The sequence below is a fragment of the Carlito syrichta genome, unplaced genomic scaffold, assembly GCF_000164805.1.
Source record: "Carlito syrichta isolate Samal-C Ts95f unplaced genomic scaffold, Tarsius_syrichta-2.0.1 Scaffold309813, whole genome shotgun sequence".
In the NCBI taxonomy this organism is placed as follows: domain Eukaryota; kingdom Metazoa; phylum Chordata; class Mammalia; order Primates; family Tarsiidae; genus Carlito; species Carlito syrichta.
In genome coordinates this window covers 322,549-347,234 of record NW_007253909.1, presented here as the reverse complement: position 1 = coordinate 347,234, position 24,686 = coordinate 322,549, and the positions used below count along the sequence as shown (strand labels likewise).

The 24,686-nt window shown below is 43.0% G+C and overlaps 1 protein-coding gene across 1 annotated transcript in view; it reads right to left on the bottom strand.

The window, feature by feature from the left end:
• The window catches only part of SLC22A2 (solute carrier family 22 member 2), a 33,653-nt gene extending 9,603 nt beyond the window's left edge, over positions 1 to 24,050 (bottom strand). The window contains exons 1-9 of the mRNA XM_008067896.1: positions 23,568 to 24,050; positions 21,346 to 21,449; positions 13,706 to 13,860; positions 10,893 to 11,061; positions 7,128 to 7,242; positions 4,804 to 4,910; positions 3,270 to 3,484; positions 1,489 to 1,597; positions 828 to 940 (exon numbers count right to left, since the gene is read on the bottom strand). Coding sequence (XP_008066087.1) covers positions 828 to 940; positions 1,489 to 1,597; positions 3,270 to 3,484; positions 4,804 to 4,910; positions 7,128 to 7,242; positions 10,893 to 11,061; positions 13,706 to 13,860; positions 21,346 to 21,449; positions 23,568 to 23,978 — 1,498 coding nt within the window. The 5' untranslated portion in view covers positions 23,979 to 24,050. The remainder of the gene's footprint in view (positions 1 to 827; positions 941 to 1,488; positions 1,598 to 3,269; positions 3,485 to 4,803; positions 4,911 to 7,127; positions 7,243 to 10,892; positions 11,062 to 13,705; positions 13,861 to 21,345; positions 21,450 to 23,567) is intronic.
• Between the last annotated feature and the right edge of the window lie 636 nt (positions 24,051 to 24,686).

Below are 24,686 nucleotides of genomic sequence, written 5' to 3'. Positions count from 1 at the left end.
TTTGTCTATTTGATATGCACAAAAATCTAAAAAAGGATGTGTTATCTTTAATGTGGGTCTTTGTTTCCTCTGGGTTTGGAAGTTGCCTTTTACAAAATTGTAACTGCCTTTGTTTGAAGTAAAAAGTAAGAGGGTATTGTGTTTCATGGCCTCTGGGCAAGGAGGAGGCAGGAAGGGCTCTTTGATGAGGCCAGGAGTGGTGGAATAAGTGGGGAGAGGTTAGAGCTCCCTGCTCTAGCCTGTCTCCACCCCCTTCCATGCACGTATTCATCCTTCCCTCTCATTCTTCTCTTCAACTTTGTGCCTCTTGGACAGGAGTCCCCTACTTAAGTATTAGCAGTGACTGGTAGTATTATGAATACTCTATTAGTTTTACTGATTGGTATTGCTGATACTATTATTATTATTGTTATTATTTTGAGTTGGATTCTCATCTGTCACTCAGGCTACAGTGTAGTGGCACAATCATGGTTCACCGCAGCCTTGACCTCCAGGGCTCAGGGGATCCTTCCACTTGAGCCTCCCTAGTAGCTGGGACTATAGGCATGCGCCACCATGGCCAGCTAATTTTTAAATTTATTGTATAGATGAGGTCTCACCATGTTGCCCAACCTGGTCCTGAATTCCTGGGCTCAAGCAATCCTCTCACCTCCGCCTCCCAAAGTGCTAGGATTATAGGCGTGAGCCACTGTGCCAGGTGTAATAGTATTATTAATTACTATAGTAGTTAGTAGTTACTGATAAGTATGACACCTGTTTTCGAGGGGAGACATGAAAGTCCCTAGAGAAATAGGTTTTTGTTTAAAGACATCTATGAGGATTCTCACCAAAAACCACCAGTGGGAGCTCAAGCCAGATGCCAGTGAACCGGTAGACCAGGAACGGCGTGATAATGCCACCAATGTCACACATTGAAGAACAGACGAGGACACCGAGATTCCTAAAATGCAGGAAACCAACTTAATTTTTTAACTCATCACAGTGCAATAATAATTATCTCCCTCCCCACCCCCAAATAAATACTTCCCCAAATCATTAAAATGTTTGAGAGCTGAAAAAAATTATTCATGTTATTTTTAATGCACAAAAATGATACATGTATACAAGTCCATTCATATTCTGTCATTCTTGTTTTACATACACTTTAAGATTTTTAATGGTGGATAGAGCATTTTTTCTTTATACTTTCATTGCCTGGCTTTCCTTCTCTACAGACCTGTTTGTGCCTTTCCAAGTGACTCTGCCCTGCAACCCTTTGGTCCCTGTCTGGCATTTCAGCACTTTCTGTTCTCACCTTGGCTCCTGGATCTTGCCCCGGCTTGTAGGTGTGAGAACTGAATTACTGGGCCTGGTTGGACTTTTCAATGTTCTCACCTTCACTTTTGCCATGTTTTCAAAATTAACATATTCTCTGCCTGCACCTGGGGCGGTTCTAGCCATGACCAGATGTTCCAAGGCCCTTCTTCATGCCAAGGACAATGCACTCACCTAATGAATGTGGGGTACAGCTCAGCATTGACCAGGCAGACCATTTCAAAGGCCATCGTGATCCCCATTCTTCCCAAGCAGGCAACAGTAATTTTTAGCCACTGTAGATCTGGGGGGAGGAGGGAAAGCACACCGATTATAGCATGCAGACGATCCCAATTACACACCAATTAATCATATGCAGATGATCTCTCCTCTTCAAACAGTGCTCCAGACAGGGCTATGGAAGGGGAAATTCTGTACAGGAATGGGGTGAGAAAGCATAATTGAATCTTCTATAGACTCACCCCAGTGTTAGCAAATTCTCACATTTGTTTGTTTTAGCCTCAGATAGAATTCTAACACTCTCTTTGTGTTTAAAGATTTTATTCTTTGAATCAGTTTTAGGTTCATGGCAAAATTGAGAGGAAAGTACAGAAAGCTCCTATACACTCTCACCCTGACACATGCACAGCCTCCCCATTATCACCCCCCCGCCACAGAGTGACACTGTTACAGCTGATGGGCAAGACTGACACAGTATGATCATAGTTTGCATTGGGGTTCACTCTTGGTGTGTTATACATCCATCAGTGACCTATAGGCACTATTATAGTATCATATGGAATAATTTCACTGCCCTAAAGATACTGTGTTCCCTGTATTTTTTTAATTTTTAATTTTTCTAAGTTGGAATCTCACTCTGCTGCCCAGGCTAGAGTGCAAAGGCAGATCATAACTAACTACAACCTCGACCTCCTCGACCTCCTTCTGTGTTACCCTCCAAAGTAGCTAGGACTCCAGGCAGGCACCACAATGCCCAGCTAATTTTTGGATTTTTTTTTTTTTTTTTGTAGAGATGAGATCTCACTATTTGCCTGGGCTGGTCTCAAACTCTTAGACTCAAGTGATCCTCCCACCTCAGCCTTCCAAAATGTTGGGATTACAGGCGTAAGCCACCGTGCGTAGCCTCTGTGCTTTCTTTGGATTTCAGTTGTTAATGAAAATGAAATTTCCAAAGATGCATCAACTTTAGTACGTAGAAGTCATACCCCTTCAATAGTGAAATATGGACACATTCTAAATAATTGCTAACAACAGAAGGATTCAAACAAAGTTCCACATTTCTTTTTCTTTTTTTTTTTTTTTGAGTTGGAATCTCACTCTGTTGCCCAGACTGGAGTGCAGTGGCTGCTCCTGGCCACCGCAGCCTCAACCTGCTGGGCTCTGGCGATCCTTCTGCCTCAGCCTTCCTAGTAGCTGGAACTACAGGCGTGCGCTACCACACCCAGCTAATTTTTTTGATTTGTTCCACATTTCTAAAAGGACTCTGCTATACAGGTTTTTGCTGCCTTTTATTGGGAAGGCATTTTAAAAGGAAAGAAAGGAACTGAATAATTGTTTATTGATAGCATTTGCTTACGTTTTCTCATGTATTCTATAGGAAGACTCAAGGAGGTCAAGGGAGTCAGCTAAACAATACTTAAGAAGTACCAAGTAGTTTGACCTTAGTCTGCCCTCCTAAAGCCCAAACTCTCTGTGCTAGGCTAGCTTGATGGCCTGTAGATGTTTCACTGCCTCTTTTGTTCTATTAATGCCATATCAGGGAACAATTGGGTGCAATTGTTCCTAAAGTTATGTTGGCTCTATGGGTTTGCATAGAAAGGTCCTGGATATTGTCCTTCAATTGTCTTTCCAAATTGATTTGGATGACAAATTACATGGTGTTTCTATCCAAGGGCCATGACACTTTCTCTTCTCAGAGCCTTGGAGACAAGACCCCAGCTTGGCCTGAAACTAACCATCAGGGATGAATACCGAGGCTAGACAGGCTGCCCCTGCCACCATATTGGCTGCTGCCCAGGGATAACGGCGACCAATGCGGTCAATGGTGAGGATGATGATGATGGCAGCTGGGAATTCAACCAGGGCAGAGTAGAAGAAATCCAGGTAGATATTGTCTCCTGCAAGGCCCATGTGCATGATGAGTCCCTGGTAGACCACTGAGCTTGTGAACCTGAGCAGAGAGGAGAGTTCAGGTCAAGTGAAGCAACAATCTCAAGCCATTACAAGGGAGAGGCTTCTGGAAAAATAAGCATTGACTGGAGGTCACTTTTCCCTGTGATCTTTTCCTTGCTTGTCCCCATCATTGCTTTGACAATATCTGATCCAGTTTTGTGAGTGAGACCTGAGTACCAGGAAAAGGGAAAAAAATAGGATAGCATTCCTTGGCCAAATTGAAAGCCAAGAATGTCTTAATCTAGTGATTTATTGAGTGGAACTATATCAAGTTATTAGTGATTGTGAATTGTTTCTTTCTTTGTGGTTCCCTAATGCCATTGGGATCAAATGATGACTGAATTTAAATTTTAGGAAACCAGAAAACCAAATGGGTACAGCTCTCTTCTTGATAATTTCTCTAGTGGCCAAATGCAAACAACATTTGGACAATGTTTCTAGTTTTGTTGACTGAAAATGGTCATTTAATGTAATGGAAAATATGAGGAAAATCAACAAGAGTCACAATTATGCAGAAAAGGAAAGACAGATAATGAGGCCTAATTTCAAAGCTGTCATTTCCCTGCAACATGGTGAAAGTTGCTAAATTAGTTCCTGATGAGCTTTGCTTTTGTCAGTTTTTATAAATAGATTTTCATGTGGCTGGTTTGAGACCCGGTATTCCCTGAAAAGTGGCCTTCTCACTAGAGAAGGCATGGTTCAAAGTAGTAAGCAGTTCGGAACTCTGAGAGCATCCTGTAGGCCGCAGACAGGGTAAGGATCAAGTTACTGTGGCTTGGAGCCCATGGGCTATTCTTGTGGCTTATTTTTTTCCATAAATTTATTTATTTATTTTTCTTAGGTAGAAAAGAAAAAGGAAAGGAAAGGCTCTTTCCTTGGCAACCTGTATGATTGTAGAGGCCTATGCTCCTTATCCATTAATCTATACCAATCATTCTCAGTATTGACTATAAATTAGAATTATCTTGAGAATTTTAAAAAATGTTGGTTCCTGGTCCCTAGAACAATTAAATGGTCCCTAGAACAATTAAACCCGTATTTCTGGAGATGGGAGTTCAGTATTTTACAATCTCCCAGGTTCTAATGTGAAGCCGAGGTTAAGAATACCCCAATTTATGCCTAGGCACTACACGGTGATATCAACATTTGCCTGAGAATAGGGCTCTCAGGGAGGCCCACACTACACGAACCATGCATTGCCACCCACAGTCAATGGGATTAGGTCAGGTTTTGAAGGTGTTCTTGTTCCTTCCCTTAATGTGGATGAGTGTGATTAAAAGAACTTGGAGGGATTTCAAGGTGAAAAATGTTCCTTACCAGATGTACATCAAGATCAAAGTGCGTTTTCTTATCTGTGGTGTTCTGATCAAGTCAAGAAATGAAGGATTCAGCTTCTCTCCCGCTTCCTCCTCATGTCTCAGGCTCTAAGAAAAGAGATAAACTGGCTCTGTATATTTGACGATGGTGGCCTGGATCACACAGGGAATGACAATAACTCTTTATGTATATTGAATGCCCATTATGTGCCTAGCACTACACGAAGCACTTCACACGCTTTGTCTCACTGAATCTTTAAAAAAACCCTACAAGTTAGATTCTACCTCCTTCATCCCATTTCACAGAAGAGTAGGCTGGGATATAGAGAAATCGGTTCACCCTTTGGGAGGCTGAGGAGGGAGAATCACTTAAGTCCAGGAGTTTGAGAGCAGCCTGGACAACATCATGAGACCTCATCTCTACAAAAATGTTTTTTAAAAAATTAGCCGGGCATAGTGGCAAGTGCCTGTAATCCCAGCTATGCAGGAGGCCGAGGCAGGAGGATTGCCTGAGCCCAGAAGGTTGAAGCTGTGGTGAGCCACGATAGTGCCACTGTACTCCAGCCTGGGAAACAGAGTGAGTCTCTGACTCAAAAATAAAAAAAAATAATAAAATGATATTATTTGAGCCGGGCTCGGTGGCTCAGCCTGTAATCCTGCGCCTTTGGGAGGCTGAGGTAAGTGGATTGCCTGAGCCCGGGTTCAAGACCCACCCGGGCAGCGAGACCTCATCTCTACAATAAATCAAAAAATCAGCCGGGCGTGGTAGTGCGCACCTGTAATTCCAGCTACTAGGAAGGCCGAGGCGAAAGGATCGCCGGAGCCCACCAGGTTGAGGCTGCGGTGGCCGGGAGCGGCCACTGCACTCCAGTCTGGGTGACGGAGTGAGACTCCAACTCAAAAAAAAAAAAAAAAAAAAGAATGATATTATTTATAAAGCGTCGTGGGATATAACCAAGGCCCAGCCACGAAGGCCAAGGGCTGAGGGTGAGGCAACATGTCTGCCCCCTGAATGCATCTGTGGCTCATCAGGCAGGAAGTTCTGCCCTGGAAACTTGAAATTTACACCAGCATCAGCATCCCCTGAGTTTGTTAGAAATGAAGAACTTGGGAGACACACTAGTCTGAATGTGCATTTTCACAAGGTCCCCAGGTGATTCCTGTGCACAGGTAGCATCTTTTGAGAAACTCTGCTCTAGAATACAGTTAGGAGGTGGTGGAGCTGAGATTTTCCCTTCCTGATGGTGTGTGAATAGGAATAGGGCATGAAGGAGAGAGACCTCCAGCAAGACTTTGGCAATGATGAGACTTACTCTCACTACCTGGACTTCATCTCCTTTGGTGAGATGATACTCGTGTTATATCCCCTGGCCACTTACTGGAGGAGTCGAAAGTCTAAGACTCGGGTGCCACACCAGACATTTGTGGACAAGGATATGCAGTCCAACCTCCCAGAAGCCAGGAAGAGAGTGAGGGAAAAGGCCTCTGAGTCCAAAATCCTCATTCTCAACGTTCTGTAAATCTCATGTTCTGACAGGTCACCTCTCTTAGATCCTCATTCAGAAATGATTTACTATTCTTTTGACACAATTTTCTATTTATTTATTTATTATTTATGTTTTATATAGAGATAGGGTCCTGCTATGTTGCCCAGGCAGGTCTTGAACACCTGGACTCATGCAATCCTCTTGCCTTGGCCTCCCAAAGTGCTGGAATTATAGGCATGAGCCACCATGCCCAGCCTTGACATAATTTTCTAATAAGTTTGATTTTCTCTTTTCCAGTCCCTAGTTAGGCAAAAAGGTTTGAGGTTAATATAGTGAGATCTACTAAAGGCAAACACTAACTCCAGGTAATGAACACCTCTGTAACTTGATTCTATTTAAGAAGGCAGGGATTGCTTAAGATGTTTGGGAACAATTTCTACCCAACATGTTTAAAGTTCTAGGAAATTATGTGTGTTTAAAGAACTGCATTACTGCTCTAAAAATCTGACCTAAGGATGCCAGACACCAACAGGATGATGGGCACCACCAGGGCATGGGAGGCCTGTGAAGGTGTGAGTTGCACAAGGTAGAAACTCCTCGTCCTACCTTGTAAACGGTTTCTGGTTCCTGTTTAGCTTGATGTTTTCTGTTTGAAATATTCTCCCAGGAAACCACAAATCTGGGTAAGTGAAATGTAGTTGCATTTCACTACAGGTGGGTCCCAATGCAGGAGGTGGGCTGCTTCCATGGTTTCCCACAGAGATCATTGGTGCACATGTGTTTTCCCAAAGTCTCAGTTTCCCCATTCCCTGATTTGATACTTAAGGCCCTGGCTCACCTGGAGAGAGGCAGGCAGAGATTTCCCATTTTTCTTTGCAATGTGCTTAAGGATCCTCATGGCTTTAGCGTTCTTGTTCTGGGAGATCAGCCACCTTGGAGACTCAGGTATACACCTAGGGTTCAAGATCAGTGGAGAGGAAATCTTACTAAACCTACCCTTCTGGCTCCCCAACCATGATTTCCATAATCAGATTTCTCTGAGGATATTAACACAGCTGGATCTACAAAGAAAATAACGATCATGCCAGGGGCATGTGGTTCTTTCCCCCCTCAAAGCTGACTTGTAGACAGCCTTGTCCAGGAAGCCTTTGGAGATTTCTCAGCAGGAATTTCTAAGCAGAATCACAGGAAGTAAAGCAGGGTGTGGCTGCACATCCAACTTTGGGCTGCACGGGGGAGAGGCAGGTCAGTTGGGATGGACCCTGGGCTTTGGAAAGACCTGAGAACTGACTGACTGGGGTCAAGGAGTGGATGTGGGAGTTTGCAAACCATCACGGGGAAAGCAAATATGTATCATGCTGAAAGCTGACTTCCCAGAGGAATGAGATAAGCATTTGAGGTCAGATGGTGAGAGAACTTAAAAGCAAGACTGCATAGTGTGAGTGAGCTATAGCAGGGCTCAGGGAGCCCTTGCAAGGTTTGGAGCAGGATCTGTGCCTGGAGAATACTCAGAGCATCTGGGTTCAGGGTGAATGGGGGGAGGACAGACTGGATAAAGGAGACGGCGGGGCTGCCCTTATGGAAGCTCTGGTACCAAGTTAGGGAGGCCCAGTTGGGGGTCACCACTCTGGGAGAGAAGATGCTCTGAGAGGTGGGGCTTGAAAGGAACTTGGAATGAATGCTTTTGTGGGAGCAATGGAGAGAAGAGTCAGGGCGGTTCCCCCTTTGAGACCTGGTGTCAGGAACCAGAGCGTGGTGTGCTCAACCACAGTCAATCCACTGCCTTTCTGCTGTGACACTGCAGGACCATTTTTCTAGTGGTACCCACATTCAACTCTGGCTGCCCACATGCCAGAAAGCACAGACTTGGCTCAGTCAAGTGTTTTGTGAGCTGGGGTACTGAGGGCTTAGCAACCGGGTCAGAGAAGATAGGAACATGAATGGTGGAGCCTGGAGGTGAAAAGTCTAGATGAACTCTGAGAGGGATATTCACAGAGTTAAAGAACTGCTAGGTTGAAGGGAAATTAAGTTAACTTTTGGGGGGGGGGGATTAGGAATATTCTGGCTCAATCCGAAGACTCTGGAATACAAGTATTGGTTTGTGTGATGGTAGAGTGACACTGTTCTTAGATGACACTTGGAAATCAGCCACTGGGGGCATTACTATGGGAATCTGGCCCGAGACAGGAAACTGGGCCAGAGGGCCCTAATGTTATCTGAACTCAAAGACCTCACAGCCTACTGGGACTGTCAAGTAAACAGTTGATCTCAGAACACAGTGATACACGAGGGTTCCAGAGATGCATGCCTGGTGCTACGGAGCATGGAGGAATCCCCAGCAGGCCTAGGCAGGCTGACCAGGGAAGACCTCGGAGAACTGGGGATGGGTTGGAGCCCCTCTCTCCTGTAACCCTTCCTTTTCTCCAGGGAGGCCATCTCACTCTTGTTTGGTCCTGGCTCCTCTTCCTTTGCTTGGCTTTCAAAGATGAGTTATTTCTTGTGTCCCAACACTACCCGCATCCTCTCCCAACTCTATTCATTTTTCTTTGTGTGATCTATCCTACGTCCTTAGGGACAAAAAAGATGTCACGAATTTTCCTTGAATTTTTGACCCTTACATTTCACTGTTCCTGGATGTCTGCATGTGATGCTCTTCTAGCATGTCATACTTGGTATGGTCAAAGCTCATCTGGTAGCCTGCTCAACTTATAAAAACCTGCTTCTTCTCCTGTGTTCATTACCTCTTTGAACAACACCCCCACTAACATGCAGGTGTATGAGCCTATATTCCAGGGGGTTGTCCACTAGATACCCTCTTTCTCTAAACCACCACTTGCAGTCTGTCACCAAGCTCTGTTATTGCCATCTCATTAGAATTGCTTTAAAGTTTTCCTCTTCATACCCACAATTTTTGTTTTAATTCAGGCCCTTGTCCTCTCTTGCAAACGTTATTGCAATAGTGTCTTAACTGATCTCCCTACCTCCCTTCTTCCCCCATGACACCTGTTTCTACTTTGCACCCTAAGAAATTTTTCAAAAAGGTGAAGGCCATCATGGAACACGTAGAAGTACATTCAATTTGATTCTACTGAGTGAAAGAGGCAAGAAGAAGTTCTTCAGAGGGAGTCTGAACTTGGATAATAGCTGGGTCTTTTCTGTCGTACTAAAGCACTAGGTATTTATTTTGAGGGGAAAAGTACTTGGAAAGACTTTTAAGCAGGGAAGTAGCATGGTGGAGCTGTATTTCCAAAATGTAGCGTGAAGCTCGGATCAGAGGACAACAAAGTTAGTGTTGAGGTGACCCACCAGGCATCTATTGCAGCAATCCAGGCAAGAAATAAAGATTCCTAATGGGAAAGAGGGGGAAAAGATGACTTCGGAGATAGAAGGGAGATAGAAATGAAGAGAGGGAGAGAAGGGAGATAAGGGTCCCACTTAGAGTGTGATGAACTGAATGTCTATATTCCCTCAACATTCGTACACTGTCACCTTAACCCCCAATGCATAATTTGGAGGTGGGGCCTTTGGGAGGTAGTTATGTTTAGATGAGGCTTGGAGGGTGGGGTCTCCATGATGTCATCAGTATACTTACAAGAAGAAGAGAGACCAGAGTGTTAGCTCTCTCTCTTCTCCCCCTTCATGTGAGGATATAGCAGCAAGTTAGGCTGTCTACAAGCCAGGGAACAGCTACTCCTCAGGAATAAATATGCCAGCACCTGGATCTTGGACTTCCCAGAATCCAGAACTATAAGAATGTTTGTTTTTCAGTAGCCAGCCTATGGCATTTTGCTACAACAGCCTAAACTACTAAGACACAGAGTTTTATTGCTTTTTGGACAAAAAAACCAAAAAAACAAAAAACAGGCTTTCTGTGAGAGATTGGGATATTTAAGTTTTAGATAAGACAACCATGGGAAGAACCAGTGGATAAATCCACGAGGAACTAAATAAATGGATTTGTAGACTGGGAGGGAGATTTGGTTTGATAATCCAGCATTCTTCTTGCTTTATTTCAGGTAACCTCAAATTAGGAGTGTCTGGTGTTTTCCATATGTTTTCCTTGGGCAGGGATGACAAATTCATGTTACTTGCCTTGGTAACTCTGATTGATTGGTATGGTCTGTCTGGAGTGCCATGTTGGCCTTATCTGAAAAGAAGACTATTGTGATTGATTGGGGACGTCTGCCTCAGGCATGGGCATTGAGAAGTGGTAACACAAGTGCTTTGTCTTCTCTATCCTAAAGTTTCCTCTGAGGAGGCAGAGAACAGAAATAGTGATATTGTTAATCTCTTTAAAGGGTCTGCCACCCAAATGGTATCACAGCAGCTAGCAGTGAATTTAAACACAAAATAAATAATGTGGAAATGTAAGATCCAGGTCAAAAAAACCTTTAGGCCCAGAGAGGAAGAACATGTGATTTCCATAGAGGGAGACTGGTTGAAGCTTGTATGAATTTTATCCCTGAAACATGGAATTGGGCTCTCTGTAAAATAAGAGAGTGAAAGAAACAGATTCAGAAGGATAGGGTGCTTTAAGGAAGGTAGACTGTTAAGCAAAATAAAGCACTTCAATTTATCACCTTTTTATTCCAAATGGACTTACCAGTAATAGAGTAAGAAACAGAAGTTGGGTAGAGAAACGGTGAACTGCAGCCACCTCCAGTGAGGAAGTGCGTACGCCACTCCAGCAAGCACCATGAGTCCCACGGTAAAGGCAACTTGGTAAAAAATCCCCACCATTCTACGATAGCTTGGCCCAACAAATTCTGTAACTGCAGAGAGAATTCAAATGGTTATTGTAATTCAGTACAACAATGAGTTGGATGAACTATCAAAAAACTAGAATGCCAGCTTCAAAATATAAAGTCCACATTCTAGAATGCTCTATCCACCTCTCCAAATATTTTAAAGTGTTCTCTGCTTCTTATGTTGCTATAACTATTGCTGTTGTATTAATTAATATAATTTTTTTTTTTTTTTGAGTTGGAGTCTCACTCTGTCACTCAGACTGGAGTGGAGTGGCTGCTTCCAGCCACCAGCCTTGACATGCTGGGCTTCGGCGATCTTTCCACCTCAGGCTTCCAAGTAGCTGGAACTACAGGCACGTGCTACCTCACCCAGCTAATTTTTGATTCATTGTAGAGATGAGGTCTTGCCAAGTTGCCCAGACGGGTCTCGAATCCGCGGACTCAGGCAATTCACTCTCCTCGGCCTCCCAAAGTGTAGGATTACAGGCTGAGCCACCGAGCCCAGCTTAATATAAAATTTTATAATCCTACATTAGATACGATGAAAGGCCTGCCAACATGAGCAAAAACAGTTGACTAATAGAATAATCTCAAGAACAAACGCAACTGTATTTCAGATAAATGCAGAAGTTTGATCTAGAGTCATAAGGCAGTGATAACACAAGACTGGATTAAATGAAGCGAACATTGAATTTAGACTGTGGAGGATTTTTATGTAAATGAACACCTGAATAGAACTTGTTCTCTTCCCCTAGTTAAACATTTCCTTTGCAATTCTGTTTGCCTACTTATGTAAATGAGGTAGAAACTTAGTGGAGGGCTGGAACCAGCTAGGGCTGGCTTGCAGGAACTGGTTTTTTATTTTCCGGGAATTTTACAAGCTGCTTGCTCAACCCATTGATATCTTGAAATCAGTCATGGTGGGAGTATTTACACCTTGGAAATTGGAAAACACTATAGATTTGGGCTTTTTGTTCTCCTACTTATCAGCATACCACTGCCCATGGTACAATAAATAGCTTTATCTCATCCTGTGACTACATCATAGCAGATATATGAGGTCCAGTTACATGGAATCAAGGGGTAGTTGTTTTTATATGACAGACATACTAGAATTGAAATTCTAGATATTCTACAAGATACTGTTTTGCTAAATGTTTAACAAACATGACTTCAATTATTTAATAAGCCAACTAGCAATGTACCCTAAATGCATTTCTATAAATTACTGCAAATTATCCCAAAGAATTTTTAAATAGAGTTAAACAAAATGATGCAAGTGCTCCATAAAATGTCTGTCTTTCAAAGGACATGAAGTCATGATGAGGTTTGAGGGTGTGAATAGAAAGAGGAAGAATAACAAGGTATACATTGAGGACACTCAGGAGGAATGAAGAAGGAATTAATGGGAAGGGGCTGAGATTCACATTTTCTGAAATTCACATTTACACAATTACATTCTGTATATTTTTATGTTTTCTAGAAACCGAAATGCTGGTTGAATAATTGCATGCATTAACTCCTTCATAGACCAAACATTTGTTAAGTACCCACCCTGGCAGGACTAGTATTAAGCACTATCTCCTCTTCCTCTCATGGAATCCTCCAAATTAACTTTCCCAGGTAAAATTTTAAGTACACATATTCTAATTCTGTCATGTGTAATGAAAGTTTTATTATTACTATTTTAATTTCCATAAAAATCAATTTGTATAGATGCGATTTGAGTGTAGCCAAAGGAAAAGTAATGATGATGTTAATTGCCAAGATCTAATTAGGGTGATTTTTCTTTTTCTTTTTCTTTGAGTTGGAGTCTCACTCTGTTGCCCAGGCTGGAGTACAGTGGCACACTCACGTCCACCCCAGCGTCCACCTGCTGGGTTCTCGCAATCCTTCTGCCGCAGCCTTCCAATAAGCCAGAACTAGAGGCACACGCTACCATACCTGGCTAATTTTTGATTTATTGTAGAGACGAGGTCTCGTCAAGTTGCCCAGGCTGGTCTCAAACCCGTGGGCTCAGGCGTTCCACTCGCCTCGGCCTCCCAAGGTGCTGAGATTACAGGCTGAGCCACTAAGCCTGGTCAGGGTGATTTTTCTTAAAATTGCTATAGAGATACCACGCAATTAGAATTCAAATATTCTTTCCGACTCCACGGAGTTTAACATAGCTCCAGGTACTAAGAAATAGGGTGTAAATTATATTCCTGGTCCTACAAACGGTTGGCCGAATAACCTAGGCTGACCACTTATATTCTCAATTATTTGTACATATGTGAGGATAATTGTGGTTTACTAGAATAGATTAATGTGAAGCATTCAGGCCCTTTATAAATCAGTTCTATTTTTCATCATTGAATCTTCTTTACAAATAGCTTAGGTAGGCTAGATTTTCTCCCTACATAATACTCCATACACAACTTCTAAAAGAGTTATATAAGAATCTGGGCGGTGTGATGTTTACCCTCGTTCCTGCCTTCACTGTTTTCTTTATAGGAAGAATGCAGAATGAGCTGACTGAAATGATTTTAGAAATTCTCTCACTATATGAAAACTCTCTCAGCATTGTCTTGAAGCTAGGTTTGTTTTTCCACCCAGCTGCCCCCGACCTAACTCTATTTTGGCAGCTAGGATCCTTTGTTCTCACAGCTGCAATCACAAGCATTCTTACTCAGGATGTAGCCTATTAACCAGCTTGCTTTGCTGACCAGTCCTTGGATCAAGCGAAAAATTAACATCCATGTGTAGGTTGGGGAAACGGCCATGAGAACCCCAGAAGCAGCGTTTATGAGGATTGTGGTCAAGAAGCAGAGCTTACGGCCAAACCTGCAGGGAGATAAACAAAGAGAGGGAATTGAATTAAATCCAATTCGTACAGGTTGTAGAGAATCCATGGAAGTTATGGAAATGTGAACGAACCAGAGGTTAACTCTAAATTATAAAAATCCAGGAAGCATAGACTGATAGCCACAAAAAATCTGTGACTTTGGTTATGTTTAGGATTTTGAATCAGTGTACATTTTCAGCACAATGAGTCTCCTTCACTCTGGGGTTAAAGTACCTTCCCAGCCCCATAGTCCCACATTCAGGGAGGGAGTAATTCTCCCAGGCCACCCAGTGCTGAATGCCCTACAGGTATGTCTAGATCTTACATCATCCTATAAGTGGGGCCTAGCAGTCTCGACCAACTGCCCACCCAAGAGAGTTCTGCCTTGGAAAAAACAAAATTCAAAGCTCAGAATACATTCCACTCATTTTCAATACTGCGTTTGAACTTTGTGGTCTTTGTACATCTCCATGGAGGTCGTCTTTGGTGCCAGACATGTTACTATCCCATGGGGATCTTTGCTTGGGGCACCTTGGGAGATAGTGTCCACATGTCTGATTTGAAGGAGTTGAGGTTTCATCAGTTTAGGGACTTGGAGAGTTGTCTCAGTACAAAGAATAGAGGAAAAGATGGACAATCTGAGTTTAATAATGGCTTTACTACTTACAACGACGTTGAGCAAGTTATTTGATCTTATTCAATTTCTTCACCTGGAAATGACCCATCTGACTCAGCTAAACAAGGATTCAGTGGGATGCTACAGGTAAAGAGCTTGGCACATAGCCTGTTCCCTCTCTCCCACCCTCTGTCCTCCCTTCTTCCCCTCCTCCCTCTGTTCCTTTCTTCTTTTTCTGTTTGCAAAGCTGCCTCAGCTCAGGAATTTGACTCAGGGCCCTGAACTCTTATTTTCACCATGTCCTGGTTTTGTTCTAAAAGACACTCCAATTTGCTATTAGGGGATATTCTAAAAATTCTTCTTAGAAAATAATGTATTTAATCTTTGTTTTTCCACTTCAATCTGGAGTGCTTTTTGTCATTAGGATTGCTCTTTTTTTTTCTTAGGGCAGGTTAGTTTAATTTTATAGAAAAATAATTTCAAACAATATAAATGGCACAATTAAAAGTGTAACAAAAACAAAGAGATGAATACTGATTAGAACTTATTCCTATAACAGAAGGCTACTTATTTCTGCAGTTATTAATCAAAGCCTGACAATTCAGTGATTTGATGAAGTGAAAGCTAGATTGCTCATTCCAATGGTGGCTAGACATTTAAAAATGGATGGTTTTATTATCAGGCAACTACATTCTAGTGAACATTTCAAATACTAACCAAGCATTTTGAAATCATCCACAACACTATTACGTTATTTTGGAAGAATAACGTTTTAAATCTGAAATTTAAATATCAAGCTGTCACATTAGTCATTAATGGTAACTACTAAACTTCTCAGAAACTTAAATCTCTGTTTTGACCATGCCATTTCTTTCTTTCTTTTAATATTTTATTTTAAAGATGTGGGATACAATTCAGGATTAGGTATACAAGTAGACATCATATAGGCAAAGTTTGGGTCTCCCATTGGTTCCCATTTTGCCTGGTTTGAGATCAGGTACCCTTATTGATGTTGTGTCCCCACCCCCAACCCAGCAGTATACCGCTACTGCCAATCCTTTTCTTAAAGTATTATGGTAAATGTTTAGGGTCTGCTTAAGAGTGAGAACATGGGGTACTCTGTTCTTTGTTTCTATGATAGATCACTGAGTATTATAGATTCTAAATCCATCCAAGTTGCTGTGAAGTCCATATGTTTGTACTTCTTTATGGCTCTGTAATATTCCATCATGTATATGTAACACATTTTTAAAATTCAGTCCAGTTTCGATGAGCAGCACGGTTGGTTCCATGTTTTTGCTATTGTGAATAGTGATGCAATAAACATGTGTGTGCAGGTATCTTTTTTGTAGAATGATTTTAGTTCCTCTGGGTATATTCCCAGTAGGGCGGATTGCTGGGTCATATGGAAAGTCAATTTCTAGTTCTTTTAGAAATCGTCACACTGTTTTCTGCAGAGGATGAACTAGCTTGCATTCCCATCAGCAGTATAGAAGCGGACATTTTTTAATTCTCAGTCAATGACTCCCTACCGATGATATAGAACCCTTAGATTCTAATTCAAAGACTTCCAAAGTCACATCTCAACTGAATTTTTTTTTTTTTGAGTTGGAATCTCACTCTGTCGCCCAGACTGGAGTGCAGTGGCCGCTCCCGGCCACCGCAGCCTCAACCTGCGGGGCTCCGGCGATCCTTCCGCCTCAGCCTTCTGAGTAGCCGGAATTACAGGCATGCACTACCACGCCCAGCTGATTTTTTGATTTATTGTAGAGATGAGGTCTTGCTGCCCAGGTGGGTCTTGAACCCTCGGGCTCAGGCAATCCACTCACCTCAGCCTCCCAAAGGCACGGGTCAACTGAACTTTTTAAACTTTCTTCCCACATTCTCCTATCCATCCCCTTCCTTTACCCTGAAGAGTTTATCATCTATAAACGTTTGCTCGAGTTGTCATCCTACAACTTCTAAAGCTGATTCAGGCACACAACAAAACACCACAGTAGTGCTCCTATAGATAGACAAAAACCTTTGGATAATGAGAGGGAATATTTATCATTTGAAACTGAGAGCAAGTAAACCAAATCCATAATGCAGAAGAATTCCACTGAGGACCTGTTCCAAATAAGGAAACGACGCTATTTTTAAAAAAAGGCATAGCTAGAAGAAATCTGGTGAGCAGTTTGAGAACCCCTCCCCCAATGAAGCCACTGAAGTGGTTAAATGGAAGACAAATCAATGAAACAGGAGAGGAGGGGTTGACTCCCAGCACTTCTAGCTTTATAAGTCCTTCAGCTGCTTGCTACTCAGAATGTGGCCCAGGACTATCAGCATGGCAGTGGGAAGAGGAACCAGCATCCCTAGGAGCTGGCTAGAACTACAGAATCTCCAGTTTACCCAGACCTACTGAATCAGAATCTGAATATTAATAAAATTCCCAGTTGATGCATATGTACCTTAACACTTAGGAAGCAGCACTTTCATTTCACTGAGCCTCATCTGTAAATTATGGATAATAAATCTTCTTTAAAAGGCTGTTGTTTAGAGCACCCATGACATAAGTAATTCCATCATAGAAAGACTTCGGCTCACATTTCAAAAGGCATCAGGCCAACTGGGACCAGGAGTTCACTTAATCAATAGAAGCTGCACCCAATCAGATGAGGACATAACCAGGTATATTTCCCCACTCTCAGTCCTTACCAGAGGACTTTAGGGTCATAAAAAGGGCAGGACTTCACCAGCTCAAGATGCCCATCTTGACAGACACCATCTTGCTGTCAATTGTGACGAGCACCCTGTACCCACCAATGGTTTTACTCAAATCAGACTCTTCCTTGCAAGAGCTTGGTGTCCGTCTGGATCAGCCCAGGACATGTCTCTTGTTCATGTTGCTCTTCTTGAACCGGTTATGAATCCCTCTTCTTATGCCATTTTCTCTCGATGTTAAATTTTACTTTGTTTGGTGTGAAGTTTTAATCTATAATACTTGTATATTGATTAAGTATACTATTATGTATGGTTTGCAATACTGACTGACTTGTGGAATGTGTTGAACCTGTGTGTCCACAGCTCTGACTACAGAGTAAATGGGTAGTAGTACTAAGGAAAATTGCCTCCTGGGAAACTCCATGTAGCTTATGGGTTATATGGCTGAAATAGTATCAATTAAAGGCTGGCCTTGTGGAAACACACAAGTCGTCCTGAATCTGGTTATGTCTGACCTTGCACTACTCACAACAACTATTGTGATCCTAAATGAAATATCGCAAATGAGGGCGCCCCACAAGGTGACCTTACACACAGTATTTAGCAGAGAACTTGTTACGGAAGGTCCCCTATAGTTGGGTAAATTCAAGCAACCCACTGGGACTTTAGTTCTGCTTTGATCTAGTTCCAGCATGACACATAGTCAGTGGAATGCTGGCTCTCGAGAGCTGATTACAATGTGTAGAAAAGTTAGGCCAGGTGTGTGGTTCACACCCGTAATCCCAGCACTTTGGGAGGCTGAAGTGGGATGATTGCTTGAGCTCAGGAGTTTGAGACAAGCCTAGGAAACATAGTGAGACCTCATCTCCACAACAAATTAAAAAATTAGCCAAGTGTGGTGCTGTGCACCTGTAATCCCAGCTGTTTGGAAGGCTGAGGTGGAAGGATCACCTGAGCACAGCAGGTCTAGGCTGCAGTGTCTGTGAATGTGTCCTGCCCTCCAACCCTCCAGCCTGGGTGACAGAGTGAGACTCTGACTCAAAAAAAAAAAAAGGACTTCTAGAAAACATGCAAGCTGGTTGTTAAACACAAACATTATTAAAAATTAAATTATATACATTTACAATGAAATAAATTGCATTAAAAACAAATGTAGTAAATGTGTAAAACATCACTTCTTAATTGTTTTATTATATTTAGCTACCTATACTTGCGAGTTTATTTATGTCTACCATATCTATATGGTTGATGTATGGTATACTGGTGTATATTTCTAGCCAACTAGCCAACTCTGGGTCCTGTGATCTTGCTTTGGTAGACTGAAATGGACCAGGGTGGGCGTCGCTATACTATGCACATCATCAAATGCTACAAACTGGGGACACTGGGGATTTTTCCCTCAATAGCCAGTTGTTAAACATTTACAAGCATGCCACTGTATATAGTAATTATAATTACAGATCATTGGAGTAAAAAATCTGGAACTGGTGAGAGATTACATTTTTTGTCAGATGACGCTCAAAAGTGTTCTTTAGGAGATTATGGATGATGAAATAAATCAGATATTTTATGAGAAATTCATTTTCAAATTCTCTAGCATATGCTCTTCCTTATTTCCTCCCTCCCTTTCTTTCTTCTTTCCTTCCTTTCCTTCCCTCTTTCCCTCCCTCTTTCCTTCTCACTTTCCCTCCCTCTTTTCCTCCCGCCCTTCCTCCTTTCTTTCTTCGATTTGCAAAGCTGACCCTCAAAAAGTTGACTTGGGTAAGACTCAGTATTCTTATTTACAACCTTTTCATAATGTCCTGGTTTTCTTCTAAAGGATGACTTAAACACTTGTTAGAGTATATTTTAAAAATTCTTTATGGAAGACAATATGTTTCATTTAATGTTGGTTTAATCTATGGACAAAATGGTTTCCATGAGACTCTTCTCCCATTGCATAACATCTGAACATTGTAGGCATTAATTATGTGAAAATCAAATTGTTCCTTTTTGGAAACCTGCAGTGTTGCCGAATTACTTTAGGCCACACTTCACACTCCTACACCAAGGCAGGTAGAACAGAAAAAGGACCAACGACCTCAAAACTTCAGACGGTTTAAGACAAAGAAATTGAGGTATGCATAGAGCCCTTGGGAAAAGAATAATGAGTAATCAACTGTAGAGAGGAGATTTCAACAATAGGAACAAAATAATGAGGTCACCTAAGAAGGTGGATAATTGGGGATTATAACTTAGGAATTCACTGGCAGTGGGGAATTATAACTGACCTTCTGCTTGTGGAGTGGGAGGAGAATAATTAACTCATTTCTTTAACCCACTGTGCAAGGGTTAAAGATTTAGTCACCTATTTTCTCATCCTTCCTGGCAAGGGGAGTGTCGGCATCTCTGCCTCATGGTGGAGGAAGGGGTGCAGAGGGGTGAGCAGCGCCGCCCCAGCTGCCAGGGGAGTCAGGCGGACTCCGACCTCCCCTTGTTAATATATCTCTCTTGGCTTAATGGGCCAGCTCCAAACCACCATCCTCCACCCTGTAGCTATAAAAATAAAAGTGAATGATCTTCCTCTTCACCTCGCAAACCTCCTACACAGTCCTGGGAAGAGCCTTGGCCAAGTGGCCAAACAGATGGTAATGAATGCGGTGATGGATGGGGCTGCAGTGACGGATGGCACATGCCTCCACTTTATCCCACCTCCCCTGACTGCCAGGCGGGCCCCAGGCCCCTGTGAAATGCAGATGCCTCTGCGGATGTGATGCAGTGAACCATTGGTGTTAATCTTTAGCACATTTGCAAGTTTTAATACAGTCTGACAATATAATCAGAAAACATTCTACCTACAATTAAGATTGTATTCACAGGTTTGGGTTTTATGCGTATTTAGAGAGGGCATGGGAGGGCAATGAGCTCAAAGTGTGTCTACTCTGCCATTTATTTAAGAGTTAATATATAATATATATATTATGCACATATAATATATTAGATATGTTATATATTATATCAATATATAATAATATATAATGTATTTATAATCTATTTCTATAACTATTCTGTTATATGTAATAGTTCTAGTTTGTCTACATATAATATGTGACATATATTATATTATATATGTCACTATCTCATTAGATGGCTGATGATTGTGCAGAAAAATACAGTCCAAATTGTTGAACACAGTGTCTGGCACACAGAAAACACTCAATCAACAGTCAGTATCATGAAAATTAAATAATTAGCCCCCATGGCCAAGTTATCTAAAGTGCTTCTCAACTGGGAAGCAAATTTTCTTTTTTTTTTAATCAATTTTTAAAAAATGATACTGTGGGGTATAGTTAAGGGTTAGGTATACAAATATGCTCCGTTCAGGCACCCTTGTTGATAAGAGGTGTCTCCCCGGGGAAGCAAATTTTCTTGTTTCTTTCCCTTTTGAGTACTCCCCCAAATACCTACTTGGTCATTGCAGAGCAAAGATGGATGTTATGAGGAACTTTCAGCACAGTGAGTGTGGTATGGCTTGATTAGTGTGAACACTAATACTAGCCTGCTGAAGACATGGTCTCATCTGAGAGGCCTTTTGTTATTCCTTTCCAGGGACACTGACATTGTGGGAGTGGATATTGACTCCACTTGGGGTAGACAGAACCTGTTTCCTTCTCATTAGATTATGGGCTCCATGCATACAGTCACATCTGACCTCAGGGACCACATTCAGGAATCCTGTAATCCCACAGACTACAGGTAAATTTCACACTGGGCCTGGTGCTGTGGCTCCTAACACTTGAGAGATGGGACAGAGCTCAGAGGCCTTGAAGTCTCCTGACCAGGTAGACCACGATCAGGCCAAAAAATGACCTGGGAATTATAAACGAGATAAGATCATCTGCTACTCTACCTTCTGACCCTAAACCGCTGGTGAGACTACAAGGAAAAATTGCTACCTAATGTTGAAACATCTCTCTATGGCCCCAGAGAGCTTGAAAATCAAGACATCAGTCATGGACATCCAAGTAGAAAAAAAAAATTAAGATTGTAAAAGCAACCAACATTAAGGCTGGGAGATTGTGGCCTGTGTGCTTGGGAAAGATGGTATTCCAGCAGGTGAAGGTTTATCCAGGCGTTTCCCGAATGCTTGGGATTATTTCAAGTCCACCATAAGTGCTTCACCTACCTGTCTGCTATGTAGCCGATGCCCACAGAGCCGATAAAAAATCCCACATTCACTGACGACTGAAACAGGTCCAGCAGCCAGGAGTTGGCACACACCAGATTAAACTGCAGACACATGAGGCGTGTTCCCAGTCAGGAGGGAGAGAAAACACAGTTCGTTAGAATCTTACTGAGCATGACTCAGCCCAGGGACTCATTAGATATTCCTTTAATCGAACATGTGGCTGAATGACAATAAGTCCAATGCTTTCTTGACCATGTGGGTTTTCTTTACAGAACCATAAGATCTCCATTCTATCTGGAAGTTTGTTATTAGGTTAAACTACAGTGTTGGCCAGATGTGGTGGCTTACGCCTGTAATCCCAGCACTTTGGAAGGCCGAGGCAAGAGGAGTGCCTGCACTCAGGGGTTCAAGACCAGCCTGGGCAATTTGGTGAGATCTTGTCTCTACAATTAAAAAAAAAAAAAAAAAAAGCCAGACATGGTAGCTACTTGGAAGGCTGAGGCAGAAGGATTTTCTGAACCCAGCAGGTCGAGGCTGCAGTGGTCGTGAGCCTGTCACTGCACTCCAGCCAGGGTGACAAAGTGAGACTCCAACTCCAAAAAAACCAAAAAACGAAAAACAAAAATATCTATAATGTTGGCTAAATCAGCTGAAATTGGGTAATTGCTTCACTGATAGACAAATCCAGTTTTTCCTTTTTAATACACAGAGGCAAATGTGTGGCTATAATGCAAATGCAGCCCCAAGGAAGCTAGGCTGTGCAGTGCCTCTTTGCTGTCTCTTTAATAGTGGGGTATTAGGAACTGGCTAAAGGCTGGTGCGCACGTTCTTACATGGAATGAGAGGAGGTACTCAGGTGGGACAGGCACTGGCCCGGGGTCAGGAGATCCAGCTTCTAGGGCTAACTCTGCTAAATTACTCGCTGTGTGGCCTGGGCAAAACTCTTTTCTGCTCTGGGTCTCAGTTTCTCCATCTCTTTAAGACAATGGGATGAGATTAGCTCTCCTGCTGAGAGCTTCTTACAGTTATGTAGTGTTAAGCTCATGAACTCTCATATTTCACCATTTAACCACTCTGTTTCCCAGGCTGGAGTGTAGCGGGCTGGTGATGGCTCACTGCAGCCTCGACCTCCTGGGCTCGGTGATCCTTCAGCTTCAGTCTCCCAAGTAGCTGGGACTACATGCACATGCCACCAGGCCTGGCTAATTTTTTTGTAGAGACCAGGTCTTGCCACGTTGCCCAGGCTGGTCTCAAACTCCTGGACTCAAGCAATCCTCCTGCCTTGGCCTCTCAAAGTGTTGGGATTACCAGCATGAGCTACCACACCAGCATCTATTTGATCACGTCTTTTTAGATTTTCTTTTTCTTTTTTATTATAAAGATGTGGGGTACAATTCAGGATTAGGTATACAAACCTTGATTATGCAACTACCCTTGCTGATGAGGTATGCCCTTCCCTCCCCTATTTAGGTTTTCTAAATAAGCTTCTCTGCCTCAGTGTCTGTTTATACAGAATATCATCCTATTATCCAAGCAGACCTTTTACATTAAGCTAGGCAGCTGGCTTCCTCAGTATTTTCAGAATAATTTCATTCCCTATTTTGCTTGTTTTTTCAGTAAAAACAAGCCTCCATCTTTTTTCTTGCTTTCTCTATAATTATTGAAACGAGGCTTCACAATTTGATTATAATGCTCACAATAGTTTTTAAGAAGATAATAATGCCATAGCATAATCTCCAGTCCCAAATGGTTTTATATGGACACTCAGCAGATAAAAGAGAAAAAAAGGCATCAAGAGAAAAGAACATGTCATCCCATAGAGAAGTGCCATTTAGGAGAGTCCCACAGGCTTTCAGGTGTCTATTTGTGCTATTGAAGAATAGAGGGAGAGGTAGAGCTTCCAGAAAAAGAGGAGGCTTGAAATGATTTCCCTTTCCTGGCATGGTTTCCAGGAGCTCTAATGTGCTTTTGCTTGTTTCTGACTGCTGAGACATGCATCAACCACAATCACTATGGTTAGAATTTGAGGAAGTTTTAACAAATCCACTCACTCTTTAGACAAATGAGAAGCTGCATGTTTTCACCTGGAAACCAGGATTTTCGAAGATACAGAGAGCCCAAAGAGCATGTCCAGGCACAGTTTAAAAAGCCTTTCCTGGTTTCTTCCTGAAGAAAATCTCTACCTCTGCTTTGTCATCCTGAGCCCCGAGTTTTCTTACCTCAGTGACGATGGAGGAGCCAGGTGTGTCGTACACCCAGCCGTCCCCACAGGGGCCCAGCGGCAGGCGGCTCCTGTTGGTGGCCAGGCCGGCCAGAGGGTCCACGCAGCCCAGGGTACTCTGGTTCCAGTCCACCTCATAGCGCCAGCACTGGCCATGGGTGGCCTCACCTGTGGGCCCCAGGCCGGGTACCGTGTAGTTCAGCTCCTCGGCAGGGCTCCAGTCACAGCGCTGGCTCAGTTCGGCCACCCCGGGGCTCCAGCAGCGGTGGTCAGGGGTGAAGCCCAGGAAGACGATGCCCACGTAGATGGGGGTGAAGGCTGCGGAAAGCAGAGCCAAGAGGACAAACATTTGCTTCTGGAAAAAGTGAAATTCACCTGCGTGCTCCAGGGCATCATCCACGGTGGGCATGATTCTTGGAGGGCACAGTCCTGATGCCTTTCTGGAGTGCCCAGGGGTGACTGAGAGTGGCTGTGGCTGGCTCAGCACACACCCTGGCCAAAAGTCAAAGGGTAAGAGTTTGCTCCAGAAAGCAACAGCCTTCCCTTGGTCCTGCTGACTTCAAAGGGTGCACCCCTTTCGCGGGTGTGTCCTCCTATGCTTCCAAAATGCCCCGAGCAAGCTCCCAGGACACAACGTCTTATTTATCTTAACACGTTGTCCATGAGTTTGGGGCTGCCTCACCCCAGCACCACAAATAACCTTTTCTCTGTGTCCCCCTGAGAGGAATGAGAGTGCTTTCCCACATCACAGCCGCTAATCTTCCTCTGGCACCCTCAGTGTCCGGGAACTTAATATATTCCTATCTCACTCGACCCGCCGACCTTTGCTTCGGGGTGCTGTGGCGAAAGCACACATGTTTGGCCTCGGGGCCCAGTTAGTACGTGAATTGGGGTCTCGAGTCAGAGCCCTTGTGCAGATTCAGAGCCGTTTGTTTGTAAGTTCGACTGCTGGGCTCCTTCTCCAAACAAGTGTGCTCAGGAGGCATGCTGGGCCTGCTTATTTTGATTTCTTCCAGATTTTGTGATTCTGCTTTTTAAAAGTGTTTGCTGCAATCTGGCATTCTTGCCTTTCAACCCTGAAGTGTCCTTCCCCCTTGACCCATTTGTAAAGTGCCCA